Consider the following 14055-nt stretch of genomic DNA (forward strand, 5'->3'; position numbering starts at 1 on the left):
CCAATGAAAACCTCAACATCTTCAGCTCTGCTACCTCCAGCTTCACCTCCTGTCTTTTACTCAATGCCACTGTCTCTAAACCATACAACATCACAGGTCTCACCACAGCCCTATAAACTTTCCCTTTCACTCTTGCAGACACTCTTCTATCACAAATCACTCCTGCCACTCTTCTCTACCCACTCCACCCTGCCTGCACGCTTTTCTTCACTTCTCTAACTCACTCTCCATTACTTTGCCTCTCTACTCTACCTTCACCACCTCTTCTCCCTGCAACCGTACCACCCCACTGCCCTCCCTCTTATTCACACATGTACTCTGTATTACTCCTATTGACTTTGATTTCCCTTCTCTCCAGCGCATACCTCCACCTCTCCAGGCTCTTTTCCACCTGCTTCCTACTCTCACCACAAATCACAATATCATCTGCAAACATCATAGTCCACAGAGACTCCTGTCTGACCTCATCCGTCAACCTGTATATAACCACTGCAAGCAGGAAAGGGCTTAAAGCCGATCCTTGATGCAGTCTAACCTTCACCTTGAACCAGTCTGTTATTCCTACTGCACACTTCAATGCTGTCGCACTGTCCTTATACATGTCCTGCACCACCCTCACATACTTCTCTGACACACCTGACTACCTCATACAAATACCACAACTTCTCTCTAGGCACCCTGTCGTACACTTTTTCTAAATCCACAAACACACAATGCAGCTACTCCTGACCTTCTCTATACTTCCCCATCAACATTTTTAAAGCAAATTATGTGTTTGTGGTGCTCTTCCTCGGCATGAAACCATACTGTTGCTCACAGATGGTCACCTCTTTTCTCAGCCTGGCTTTCACTACTCTGTCCCATAACTTCATGGTGTGACTCATCAACTTTATTGCTCTGTAGTTACTGCAGGTCTGCACATCTCCCTTATTCTTAAAGATCGGTACCAGCACACTCCTTCTCCATTCCTTAGGCATCCTCTCACCTTCCGAAATCTTCTTAAACAACCTGATTAAAAATCATCTCTCCTAAACATCTCCATGCTTCCATCGGTATGTCATCTGGTCCAACCAACTTTCACTCTTCATCCTCTTTATCGCTGCTCTCACTTCCTTCTTACTAATCCTATCCACTTCCTTCTTCACCATTTCCACACTATCCAACCTTCTCTCTCTCTCTCTCTCTCTCTCTCTCTCTCTCTCTCTCATTTTCCTTTTTCTCAGCTGCTCAAAATACTCCCTTCATCTTCTCAACACACTCTCCTTACCAGTCAACACATTTCCATCTCCATCCTCTATTGCTCTAACTTGCAGCACATCCCTCCTAGCTCGGTCTCTCTGCCTGGCCAATCAGTAAAAACCCTTTTCTCATTCCTTAGTGTCCAACTTCACATGCAGCTCCTCATATGCCTTTTCCTTGGCTTTCGCCACATCCCTCTTTACCTGCTGCCGCATCTCCTTGTACTCCTGCCTACTTTTCTCATCACTCTGTCAATCCCAATTCTGTTTTGCCAACCTCTTTCTCCTTATGACTTTTGAGCATATTATCATAAATAAGTTTTCTATATACATTTGTAAATCCATCTAAAACCATCTGTTTTCATAAAGATTAAGCAATGGATTTCTGAAGAAATTAAGATGTCTGTTCTTTACAACTAAGCACATATCAATTGTGCATTGACTCTAATACTCATGTGGCATGTCAAGGAAACAATATGAGTGATTTCTGTTTGCAGTTTGTGTTTGAGTGCATGCATGAACAGGAGGACTGACATCCACTTCTGCCTCAAAGAGGTGTACAGGAAGAGTGCTTTTGTCCTGATTGGAATAACAACACAACGCCTCCCCAACTTTAGTCATCACATTGCCTCTTGCTCATTGGAGAATGTCACTCAGGCTTCTGGTCCTACTGAGGATGCCACACAGTTTCTCCATACTATAAAGAAACGTCCTGCTGAGAACACTTCTGTGCAGCCGTCTTCTTTGGAGAACATCAGTTAGCCTTTCCAGTCCTGATGAGGATGTCTCCTAGCAGTACGGAAGACACCAATACTAATCCAGGCCTTGTCATGGATGTCCCTCTGTATTCTTGCTCCAACTCTGCCATACTGCTCAGCTGAGGACATCATTCTGCTATCCTGCTGCATAAATAGTGTTGATTTTTGGACTTGAATTTACTTCCCCACAATTACATGATAACCTGTCAGCCAATAACAGGAATCAAAGGTTACACTGAGCACAGGCTCACCAAAATTGGACAGTTTAAGACTCTAAAACCATTGTTGAGACTTATTTTATTAGTTTCCACTGTCTATCTTTTGAACTGTAGCTGGATCATATGAGTTGCACTGGTATCATATGATTTGCTGTTTAGATAATTGCACGAGTGAACATTTATTAAAATGTTCCAAATAAATTGGTTGTTCAATCTATACTTATGAATCCACGTTTATTGGTCAGATATTATTTGTGCAATGTAAAATATTATATTCCACATAACACAAAAATTACTATTACATATTAATTGTATAATACAATGTGAGCATGAATGGGAAAGTGATTAAATGGCCAGTCAGATACAAAGTAGGTATATCTAATAATGTAAATAATACGTAACAATATATTTTGCAAGAATGTATGCAGTATATGTGCCTTATCAGAACCTGATTATATATTAGAGAGATTAGATTTTCAGCAGTATTTTTATGTTCTCTACTGTTTTGTCTAGCGTGACCATGAGCTGTGTCGCCTAACATGATCTCAGTCTAATCCGCTTATAAAACCTTAACCCTGCCCACGTGGGAGGTGCTTAGACATATTTACACTCTGTACAAGGTTGTAATAATACAATTTGCAAAGCACATGTAATGAGCAGACGAGATTCGGGAAAGTAATTCTGCTGGTTGGGAACATAGAGAGCTCCTTTTTGCATATCACATGAATCTATATGCCTCGGTTTCTCAGCTGTGGGAGGAAATGAATTTTAATCATCTAATCAAATATGGGGCTATAACTGCAGCTACGGTTATTAGTAAGTTATAAAACTTATTCTCATATCACATATGATTTGTTGGTGTGTTGAAGGTACAGTACATAGGAAGAGATCTATAAAATGATCATAAACAATTTAGACTCTATAAAAGTATTTATTTACTGTTGACTTTAGGGGTTTATTTAATTCTCAAGGAAAGATTGCATTTTTAGGAGATTATTAGTGCTAATCTGGTGTGGCAGCTTTAGAGAAATAGTTCCACATAGACCTTGTGACTCAGTGTGCAAGGAGTTGCCCAGTAAACTTTTATTGAAATTGAGTTAATAATTTTACTCTGTAAAGTAATGGTGCTACCCCAAGATGTATTTTATGCAAGCAGCAACTGCCACATCAAGTCATAAGAAAATGTGCAATCATATTATTTGTTACATAGGTCTGGCTGTGCTGAGAAAGTGGATTGCGGGTAGGGTTTGCTACAGCTGTGTGCGATTAGATGGCAGGACTGTTGTCATCACTGGTGCCAACACTGGGATCGGAAAAGAGACAGCTCAGGATATGGCTAAGCGAGGTAAACACATATCTAACCACTTTTACAGCCATACAATCATTATTTTTCCATCAAGACAGTTAGGAAGTACAGTTTATATGAGAGAGAAACTCAGGTCTCTGATGGCCTTTAGGAGCACGTGTCGTGATGGCTTGTCGAGACCTCTCAAGAGCAGAGAAAGCTGCAGAGGAGATACGCTGCTCCACAGGAAATGGCAACGTGGTTGTACGGCATTTGGACTTGGCTTCATTCTTCTCAGTACGACAGTTTGCACAGGAATACATCGCCACTGAAGAAAGATTGGACATACTTATTAACAATGCTGGTGAGACCATTCAGTTATTGTATACTGAAATATGTTTGTATCATCATGAATAATAAAAAAGGAAATCTTATAGTGTGTGCAATTTACAAGAGCGAATGTTTCATTATGGGTTCCTTAACCCCTTAATCTCCACACCTGTATTTCTTTTTTTTGTAATTTTATACCATGTTACTTTATATCATAATTTCACTGTAGCTATTGAATAATTCATGGCTGTTATTTGATAATGAAGTGAGACTTTATGTGTCAAAACTATGACAGTCAATAAACAATTACTGTTTGTAAATTAAATTTTGCACATATATAATCTTGGATGGATATTATAAACTTATTCAATTATGAGAATGATTAATAGTTATTAAGACTATTAGAATACAAATATACATGAGTGAGTACAAAACTAGTCATTCATTACATTATGTAATTACACACAAACATGCATACATATGAGCCCAGTCTTATGGCATTTCGTGACATAGTCATGAATATGAATGTAATTACTTGTGTTCATGGACAATAAATTCCTTATTTTTTCATGTAACTGAGCACGACTTTCAATGTAATGTATTTCAAGAGGAAGTATTTTTGGTGTCTCTGCCACATTATTCTTAATGGAAATGGGTACCACAAACTCTGTATTATTATTTTTTTATTTGTTATAGATTTTTTTGTAATCTTCAAGCACTAAAAATATAGTAAATATATTCCCTCAGATAATTAAGGAGACTGTGTTAATTAGAGACACACACATTTATTACAGTATAACAGTAACCGTAACCCTAACCCTATATTTTCTGCCTTATTCTCTGATAAAAATGGGAAAAAAAGATTACATTTGACATTTCTGACAGCATTACCCATGATCCCAAGCCTCGTTGCTATGGAGACGGACCCTGACGGAGACAGTCGTGCTGAGTGACACGAAAAAAGTGGGAAATTCATGTCCATGAACTCGAATCAATAGATTAATTTTCGCGATTATATCACAAAATGCTGTGAGACTTTTTTGTACATATATATGCATACATATGCACTGTTATCATTTTCTATTAGGAGTGATGATGTGTCCCCACAGTCTAACAGTGGATGGGCATGAAACTCAGTTTGCTGTCAATCATTTGGGCCATTTCCTTCTGACCGTTTTGCTTCTGGACATGCTGAAGACATCTGCCCCTAGCCGCGTTGTCAACGTGTCCAGCATTGCTCATAAAGGGGGTAGGTCTTAGCTGTTACACAGAGCCTACATTTACTTCTCTACTCTTTTTTGAAAAAAAATATTTCTTATTGAAATTTACTTTAAAATAACATTCATTTTATCTGTTTAAAAAAATGTAACAACCCTCTATTTTAAATTATGTATGTTTAAATGATATAATTAATGTAATAATTTTTTATCCTACAGGAAAGATCCACTTTAATGATCTTAACTTCACCAAGACACCATATGATTCCTTGGTTAGCTACAGACAGAGCAAACTTGCGAACATTCTCTTCACCAGAGAACTAGCACGTCGGACCAAAGGTTTAAACACAATGTCCCCTGCATATTCTATAATGCATTTTAAATAAGCCTCAACAAATTCATGTAGTATTTCAACGTTGACTCATTTAATTGGTATATAATTTGTTTGGCTTGTGTTTTTCCTGTTCAGGTTCTGGAGTAACATCATATGCACTGCACCCTGGAGTGATTCACACTGAATTAGGCCGGTATGTACAGATGCGACACCCTGTGCTGAGCATCCTTTTATTAATTCCTTCTGTTCTCCTGATGAAGAGCCCTAAGCAGGGAGCTCAGACTTCTATTTACTGCGCTGTTACAGAGGGACTGGAAAACTATAGTGGCTGCTACTTTAGGTGAGTTTATGATTATGTTCTGCATTCCACAGTTTATGATAGTATGATATTCAAAATTGGTATAATGTACAATATATAAAATAATTGTATTATGATTTTCATCCAATGCTATTTATTCAAAGGACCAAGATGATCAAACACTTTATATTGCATTTAAATAATCTTATATCATATATAATGTGTACATGCATTCAAAAATTTGAGTTAATTGCTAATAGTAGTAAAAAGATGAGTTTTTGTCTAACAAATATATGTAAATATAATAATATCAATAATAAAGTTATTGTTACAACAGTGAAAGGATTATTGTTTATTTAAGTGACTGTCAGCTGAAGGAGCCAGCACTGGAGGCTAAAGATGACCTTGCTTCTGTCAGACTTTGGGATGTTAGTTCTCAAATGGTAGGCTACAAAGAATGCGACTAACATCTGCCAGGATCTGAAGAAACAGTGATCCTCCATCACCACCATATGCCTGCTTTATATTTCTGTTGCGTTCTTAACACTGGTTTGTTTTTTCTTAAAGATATTGATTTTCTGTTTTTGATTTTCATCAGATTTTTCGATTTTTTTGTTGATATTTAATTAATCTTCCAGGACATCCCACCTGGTCTGTACTCAGTATTGTCTTAACTACATACATTACTATTATTTTCTCTATAGTATGGATCTTATAATAAGTAAATCCAGGTGTTATTGATCAATATACCGTCTAATAATCCACTGTATTAGTTATATCTGTAGGTTGAGGAGTTAAAAATGAAAAAAAAGTCATTATTATATTCGCATTATCTATTCATCAGCATGTATTGTTTCTGCACATGTATGTAATAATTCTTTGCAATTCTCTGTTTCTGACACGCATAGAATAAAAAAAAAATAAATAAAATATGACTTTTATTTCATGATTCAGTTTCATTTTGTTGTGTCCAAATTAAAAGCTTTTGGATCATAATGTATATATTTTGTAAGACTTAGAAATGGTGCCTGGACCCCTAGTAATCGCTCTGATACCATGCCAATATGGCGTTTAAATTACTCTGTGCTCTGGTGGCGCGTTGCATTGTGGGGTAGTTTTCCGCTTGCCTGTGACCTGACCACAGATCAGAAGAGACGTTAAGAAATTTCCAGAACCGTTTATTCTGGTCGCTCTAATAACAGGTCTCAGATCATCTTAAGAGCTCGTTGTATAAACCGGAAGTAATCCGCTCTGACGGGCGATACACTGAGTTTTTCCTCCATTGTCAACAAAATTCGCGGTATATATTAACAGCTTGTACATTTACAAAGACTGAAGATTCAGAAAGTTATTTGGGTAAATAGGCACGAGGAAGGACACTGTTGACAAAATGAACGTGACTTTAGCTGTTAAACAGTATGTCACTAAGATGATAGAAAGCAGCGGACCAGGAATGAAGGTTCTGCTCATGGATAAAGAAACGGTATGTAAATGTTCCAGCACAATATGACCTGTATATATATATATATATATATATATATATATATATATATATATATATATATCTCAATACTGTTGTTACTGACTACATATAATACACAAGTACATAGTGACAATTCATGTCTTGCATGACATAACTGCTTAATATTAAGGAATTAAGACAGTAATTAGGAATCCCTGTATATTTCCACTCTGCTTTCATCTTCTAACCACAGACCAGCATTGTGAGTATGGTCTACACACAATCTGAGATCCTGCAGAAGGAGGTCTACCTGTTTGAGCGGATAGACTCCCAGAACCGTGACAGCATGAAACATCTGAAGGCCATCTGCTTCCTCAGACCAACCAAGGTGCCTGTGCTTTAAGTCAGGTTATTAATTATAGGGAAAGATTAACATCTTTCAAAGTACACAATAGTGGTATAAGTCTGGGTTTCTGGAGAACACTGTGTGGAATAGTTGCAATGCAGTCTATTCTCAAGGTTTCATGGGCATTTGCAGTGAGAACGCTAATGGATCCTCATCTATAGGCTCTGAAAGTGTTCATTTTAGCATTGAAGACGGTGTAACTTTAACAAAATATATGACACTACATATTCTTATGTAAAAAAGAGCACACTGCAGATTAGATAGATGAAGTAGGCAGTGTATTGAGTAGACTGCATGGTGGCAAAAGTGAACGAGAAAAGCAGTCAAAACATGGAACCTATGAGGGCAATACTTTTTGGGCACTCTTACAAAATCTGATCTTTCCAAACAAACTTCTCTAGTGTTTACTTGAAATAGCAGATTGTCATGATGATTACACATTTTTTTTAATCGCTTTTTCTTTTACGTTATGCATTTAGGAAAATGTGGAGAATCTTATTCAGGAGCTGCGGCGTCCCAAATACAGCGTATACTTTATCTGTGAGTAATTAAGCTGACATGGAAATTGCCCACGTTTCCAATTCTGTATTCTGCTCTCACACCACTATGACTTTTTGTCTAGTTTTCAGCAATGTCATCAGTAAGAGTGAAGTGAAGGCCCTGGCAGAAGCTGATGAACAGGAGGTTGTGGCAGAGGTGCAGGTCAGCAAGTTTGTGTCTGCCTGACTGAATTTGTGGTGATAATCATTTACATTTGTATTATATCACCTTATTAGTTCTGATTAACAGATCACTGTAATAAACTGATTTTGTAGGAGTTTTATGGAGACTTCATCGCTGTGAATCCTCATCTTTTCTCCCTCAATCTGCAAGGAGTGTCCAGGGTATGAGAAACAGGCTATTTCACTGTCATTGTTTACCTAATTTACATTAATATGGAAAGAAAATATTGACCTTTGTAAATTTTAGTGAATAATTTCCAGATAATTATGGATATATATTTTATAATGCTAATTTAATGACATAATTTTGTCCTTGATTCTCAGTTCTGCACTAATTTTGATTTATAAGGTATGTTATGTGATTTGGCTCAGGGTCGCAGTTGGGATTCCAGTGTCCTTCCACGTGTCACTCAAGGTTTGACCTCTGTGCTGTTGGCTTTAAAGAAGTGTCCCATGATTCGTTACCAGCTTTCCTCTGACATGGCAAAGAGACTGGCTGAAAGTGTAAAGGTATGATGTATGTTCGAATACACATCACTCCAAGACAAAAATACTTTATAGGCTGACATTTTTTAACATTTGTATGTTGGGTAATTTTAGAGGAACTTGGAGTAATTGCTCGGTTGTTGGTAAATCTTTTGTTTGTTTTTAATCCAGTTGCTATCCAGTTAAAATTAAATGTCCTATGTGCAGGGAGAGGGGGTGTTTTTGAAAATATATTGGTGTTTTATCATTTACAGGGAAACTCATTGATGTAGTGTGTTTTTCTTTTGCCAGTGGCCGACAATGTGATTTATTACTTCATAACGCTTTATTGCTTATTCATGAATTATAAATTGCAGGATATTTCATAATCTAATAATTCATAATCAAATCTAATTGTATTTGCATTATATATTTAAGGTGTACATGATTACTGTTGAAATGATGTATTTTACATTTGTTTTTTTCTATCCTGTAGCAAATAATCAGCAAGGAGTATGAACTGTTTGACTTCAGGAAAACCGAAGTGCCTCCTCTTCTGCTGATCCTGGACAGAAGTGATGATGCGATCACACCCCTCCTTAACCAGGTAAAAGTTTAACTCATGATTTTCTTCAGGTCATATTCTAAAATCTTAGTTTTTTAGATGAGTGCAGTATGCTTAGTTCTTAGTTACTGGCTATGGCCACTGGAGGGCAGTAGAGACCAATGTTCAGATTGGTGCTGCTTATATTAAATGCTTCATAGTTTTATTAATGAAACTGCCTTCCTAGAGAAACAGGGCACATTCATTATTTCCTCTCTTCCGTTTACAAACTAATATTTTGTATTTCATGGTGCAATAATTCAATGCAGTAATTGACATTGGAGTGACTGGTCTGTTCTTTTCCCCCCTCTAGTGGACATATCAGGCAATGGTTCATGAGCTGCTTGGTCTAAACAACAACCGAATAGATCTGTCCCGAGTGCCTGGCATAAATAAAGACCTGAGAGAGGTGGTGCTGTCTGCCGAGAATGATGAATTCTATGCTAATGTGAGTATCACAAAAATAAATGCTTGGAACTGAATGCATCAAAATTGTGGACTTTTTGGAACCAGCTGTATATGTAATGAAGATTAAAATGAATTAAACTCACTTAATCTTAATTGAATCCTTTTTAATAATCGTGGTCTAGAAAGATGTCATAGAATGAGGTATAAACTGTCCCTTTTTGTTGCTCTTTTTCTAAAACAGAACTTGTACCTGAACTTTGGTGAAATTGGAACAAACATTAAAAACCTGATGGAGGACTTTCAGAAGAAAAAGCCAAAGGACCAACAGAAACTAGAGTCCATTGCTGATATGAAGGTGAAGTCCAGTTTATGAATTCCTCGATTCATAGGAATTATATCAACTAACCGATGTGATGATTCTGTGATGACTGACTGACAGTCAGTGGTCTTCACTTTTGTCTATTTCTGTCTCCACCCACACATACATGTTTGCTTAGTTAGGAAGTACTTGAAGAATTTCCCATGTCAAAATTGTACATCTCCCTCAACCCTTTCTCTGCAGGCTTTTGTGGATAATTACCCACAGTTTAAGAAGATGTCAGGCACGGTTTCCAAACATGTGACGGTGGTGGGCGAGTTGTCTCGTCTAGTCAGTGAGAGGCAGTTAATGGAGGTGTCTGAGGTGGAGCAGGAGCTTGCATGCCAGAATGATCACTCTAACGCCCAGCAGGTACCTTGCACACCTAACACTCATTAACACATTCCTCACAGTAAAAGCTGAAGTGAAAACACACAGCTTTATTTGGACTGTTTTCTCTGAAGTACAGGAAAGGTGTTTAAGAGCACAACGCCATAAACACAACATTCTTTTGAGTTTTATTTTTTTGTTTGTCAATGAGAATGGGTTCCCTTTTTGAGTCTGGTTCCTCTCAAGGTTTCTTCCTCATAACATCTAAGGGAGTTTTTCCTTGCCACTGTCGCCATGGCTGCTCATCAGGGATAAATACACATTGTTCACCTAAACTGTTAAATTCTGTAAAGCTACTTTGAGACAATGTCTGTTGTGAAAAGCGCTATAGAAATAAACTTGACGACCTGAATTTAGTCATCTTTACTTCAGTTATTATCTTTTTCTGCAGAATGTGCGACGGATGCTGCAGAACCCACGTGTGTCAGAGCTTGATGCAGTGCGTCTGGTGATGTTATATGCTCTGCGCTATGAGCGACACAGCAGCAGCATCCTGCCCAATCTTATGGAAGAGCTTCACAGGAAAGGGGTGTCTGAAAAGTACCGCAAGGTGATGGCTTATAAAATGTAGTGTCTTGCGAGATTGCTGTGCTTGTTACAGTGCAACAGCGATCTCGTTAGTAAATAAGGCTGGTGTTTGTTAAATTGAGTCATGCTTATTCTAGTTCAACTTTTCTTCCCACACAACAGATGGTACAAGCCGTGATTGACTACGGAGGCAAACGGGTCAGAGGAAGTGATCTCATTACTCCTACAGATGCTGTGGCCATCACCAAACAGTTTTTCAAAGGACTCAAAGTACATGATTAATTACTAAATTCCAGTAGGCATTCTTAACTCATTTTAGGCATAATTGCTGATTGAGTCTCGAATAATTGTGTAAACTTGTGATTTATGGTAGTCTGTATATATTTGTGCGTTAAACTTCAACTCCTACTCATAAAAATATGCAATTGTGTGTGTGTGTGTGTGTGTGTGTGTGTGTGTGTGTGTGTGTGTGTGTGTGTGTGTGTGTAGGGTGTTGAGAATGTCTATACCCAGCACCAGCCTCTGCTTCATGACACGCTGGATCAACTAATTAAAGGCCGTTTGAAGGACAGTCAGTTTCCCTACCTCGGGCCAAGTTCTCTGCGGGACAGGTTTATATACAGCACATATTCACCTACATACATTCACAATAAAAAAAAAACGTTAAGCCACTGTTCTTTGTAGCAGCAGATCCGTCATATCTTCGTAGATTCTTTCTAGTATGTCGCACATCTCTAATCTGTTTCATTTGAGTCTTAACTTAAATAATAATAATAAATAACCCGCCTGCATGTTACAATTAAAAGTTGTATTAGCACTATATGTTTCACATATTCCACTATTGTAACCACAGCATTGTCGCTATTACAGAGTTCTGACAGATAAAATATTTAGCAGTGATAGTATTTGATATATCTTAATATTTAGTTTAATGACATTAGAAGATGGACAGTTAGCACTACCTCCCAACTTTCCATATTTTTTTAACGACCTTGTAGTTGAAAACCTTAATCTGGCGTATTGTCATGCTTTCAGCTGCATAGTTATTTGTTAGCGACTGTACATCCTCTGGGGATATGGTGAGCTGCAGCTTTCAGTTAATTATAATATTCTGCATGTATGTGCAAAAAAGGGGCCTTAATACTTTTATGAAATGACCTACTTTTACAAAGTATTTATTTAACTCGTATGCATTTATGAATATAACTGGTGTAGTTACTGTATGTCTCACAGTCTTTCCTTCCAATTCAGGCCGCAGGACATCATTGTCTTTATCATTGGAGGAGCCACGTACGAGGAAGCACTGACCGTGTACAACTTGAACCGCACCATGCCAGGGGTTCGCATCGTGCTTGGAGGAACAGCCATCCACAACACCAAAAGGTTGGTGTACACGTATGGATCCATGTATATACAGATGTTTATTGGGAAACAGTTAACTTGTAACTTAGCTACACAGACTGTTTAGATTAGGGACAATCTTTTTTGTATCTTAGTTTGGCATGTAAATAGATGAGGGACGTCACTGAATTCATGTTCATTTTTGGGTGTTACAGCATACAGTTTAGACAGACTGCATGGTAACAAAGTAACAAGACTTTACACTACTGTAACAATACTGTTGTATTTGGTTTGGCTGTTGAGATTTTTCTTTAGATTTGTGCTATTTTATATACATCATCTGAGACTTTTGTTGAGATATCATCCCCGAGATACAAGACTATTTTATGAGGGCAAGAAATAAATGTTCAGATATGTGGCAGGATTGAGTTTACTAGACATATATATTACATATTTGGCTGTACATTATAGCAGGACTATGATAAATCTTCAAGGACACTTATTAATATATTCATGTAGGTCCTGATTTGACTGTGAAAAACGTGATCATGTTTTTTCTTGATCCTCCACAGCTTCCTGGAAGAGGTCACTTTAGCAGCTGGCTTGAGTCATGGGGAAGCCAGGGGTTCACATGGAGCTGGGCGTCCACCAACCAGGCACTGAACACTGAATCAGTAGTTTTCACATTAATATAATAGCAGTGTTGTGTGTGAGTGTGTGTGTGTGTGTGTGCACGCGCTCAGAGCTCAAATCTACTTTCCTGTATCCATACCAGTCATTGTAGACATTCCTCTTTCCATTGTCCTGAATATATACCATATTGTGAGTTAAATGACTTAAAATTATCTTGTGTCCAAAACAAGAGAAATTGATTTGTATACTTAAAATGTGTGATGTTTATTAATGTGATCATTATGACTGCTTATGACAACACTATAACAATAAGAACACAATCTGGCCAACTTGAACTGTGCATCTTGTATATTGTGTCTGATCTGCTGTATGTAAATAAGGTAGTAACCATGTTCTTCCAGTGAAGACTCAAATTTGAGGCATATATTGTCTTTTATTGGACTGTCTGCAGATAAAGAATGATGAGAGGATTTATCACAACCGCCTGTTTCAGTGTTTGTGTAACTCAGTACATTTTACCTATGTATACAGAAATATATTGTACATTTTTACATTGTTTCCCATCTATACCCATGTGTACAGAGATACATATTTTCTCTTCTGAGACAAAACTGGACCTTAACTACTTTTAAAAAAAAGATAACTGTATGCAAATGTAAAGCTGTTGTAAATGATTAAATGGCTCATTTCTGTAGTGGTGTAACGGCTGTGTACTTTCATTGTCCAATTTAATAAGAATACCTGCTCATGTATGCAATTTATTCACATTCATTTGGCAGCAGCACAGTGTCTAAAATCATTAAGGTCAAATCAAACATCATGGGGGGCAAAAAAATACATCTGTGTCTTTAATTATGCCATGGTCCTAACGTTTTTTCCTCAGTTCTACATAGTTATTCTTTTGACTATTAAACTTTCTCAGCCACCAATAAGCTTTAGTGATGTGATCACAACTGCTTATTTAAATTTACTTTGATTTGTATGAAACACATGATCGATCACTGATGTGGAAAATCCCATAGGCATAGGTACTTAATATAATACAGTATTTAATGTAAGG

General features: G+C 37.4%; 2 protein-coding genes across 2 annotated transcripts; both read left to right on the forward strand.

Annotated features, from left to right (window-relative positions):
• The first annotated feature begins 2857 nt into the window (after positions 1 to 2857).
• On the forward strand, positions 2858 to 6619 carry zgc:153441 (retinol-DH_like_SDR_c domain-containing protein). The gene is made up of 7 exons (XM_046834783.1): positions 2858 to 3030; positions 3425 to 3559; positions 3672 to 3863; positions 4917 to 5078; positions 5266 to 5385; positions 5516 to 5720; positions 6040 to 6619. The coding sequence occupies exons 1-7, from the start codon at positions 2937 to 2939 to the stop codon at positions 6143 to 6145; spliced, it is 1014 nt and encodes a 337-aa protein (XP_046690739.1). The 5' UTR covers positions 2858 to 2936; the 3' UTR covers positions 6146 to 6619.
• A 279-nt stretch (positions 6620 to 6898) lies between these two features.
• On the forward strand, positions 6899 to 13689 carry vps45 (vacuolar protein sorting 45 homolog). Its single transcript, XM_046835561.1, has 15 exons — positions 6899 to 7161; positions 7394 to 7528; positions 8026 to 8086; positions 8169 to 8248; positions 8362 to 8430; positions 8641 to 8778; positions 9230 to 9340; positions 9651 to 9785; positions 9987 to 10100; positions 10308 to 10475; positions 10885 to 11043; positions 11184 to 11291; positions 11511 to 11632; positions 12273 to 12404; positions 12935 to 13689. Exons 1-15 carry the CDS (start codon positions 7069 to 7071, stop codon positions 13023 to 13025), a joined length of 1716 nt encoding a protein of 571 aa, XP_046691517.1. The 5' UTR covers positions 6899 to 7068; the 3' UTR covers positions 13026 to 13689.
• The last annotated feature ends 366 nt before the right edge of the window (positions 13690 to 14055 follow it).

This window comes from Silurus meridionalis, chromosome 22, assembly GCF_014805685.1.
Source record: "Silurus meridionalis isolate SWU-2019-XX chromosome 22, ASM1480568v1, whole genome shotgun sequence".
Lineage (NCBI taxonomy): Eukaryota > Metazoa > Chordata > Actinopteri > Siluriformes > Siluridae > Silurus > Silurus meridionalis.

Bases quoted from the DNA above. Each gene is read 5' to 3' on its own strand.
- zgc:153441 (XM_046834783.1), top strand. From the start codon at position 2,937: ATGAATCTATATGCCTCGGTTTCTCAGCTGTGGGAGGAAATGAATTTT. The intron at 3,031-3,424 runs GTAAGTTATAAA...TTTGTTACATAG, and splicing joins AACTGCAGCTACGGTTATTA to GTCTGGCTGTGCTGAGAAAG. The intron at 5,079-5,265 runs GTAGGTCTTAGC...TTTATCCTACAG, and splicing joins CAGCATTGCTCATAAAGGGG to GAAAGATCCACTTTAATGAT.
- vps45 (XM_046835561.1), top strand. From the start codon at position 7,069: ATGAACGTGACTTTAGCTGTTAAACAGTATGTCACTAAGATGATAGAA. The intron at 7,529-8,025 runs GTGCCTGTGCTT...TTATGCATTTAG, and splicing joins GCTTCCTCAGACCAACCAAG to GAAAATGTGGAGAATCTTAT. The intron at 12,405-12,934 runs GTTGGTGTACAC...GATCCTCCACAG, and splicing joins GCCATCCACAACACCAAAAG to CTTCCTGGAAGAGGTCACTT.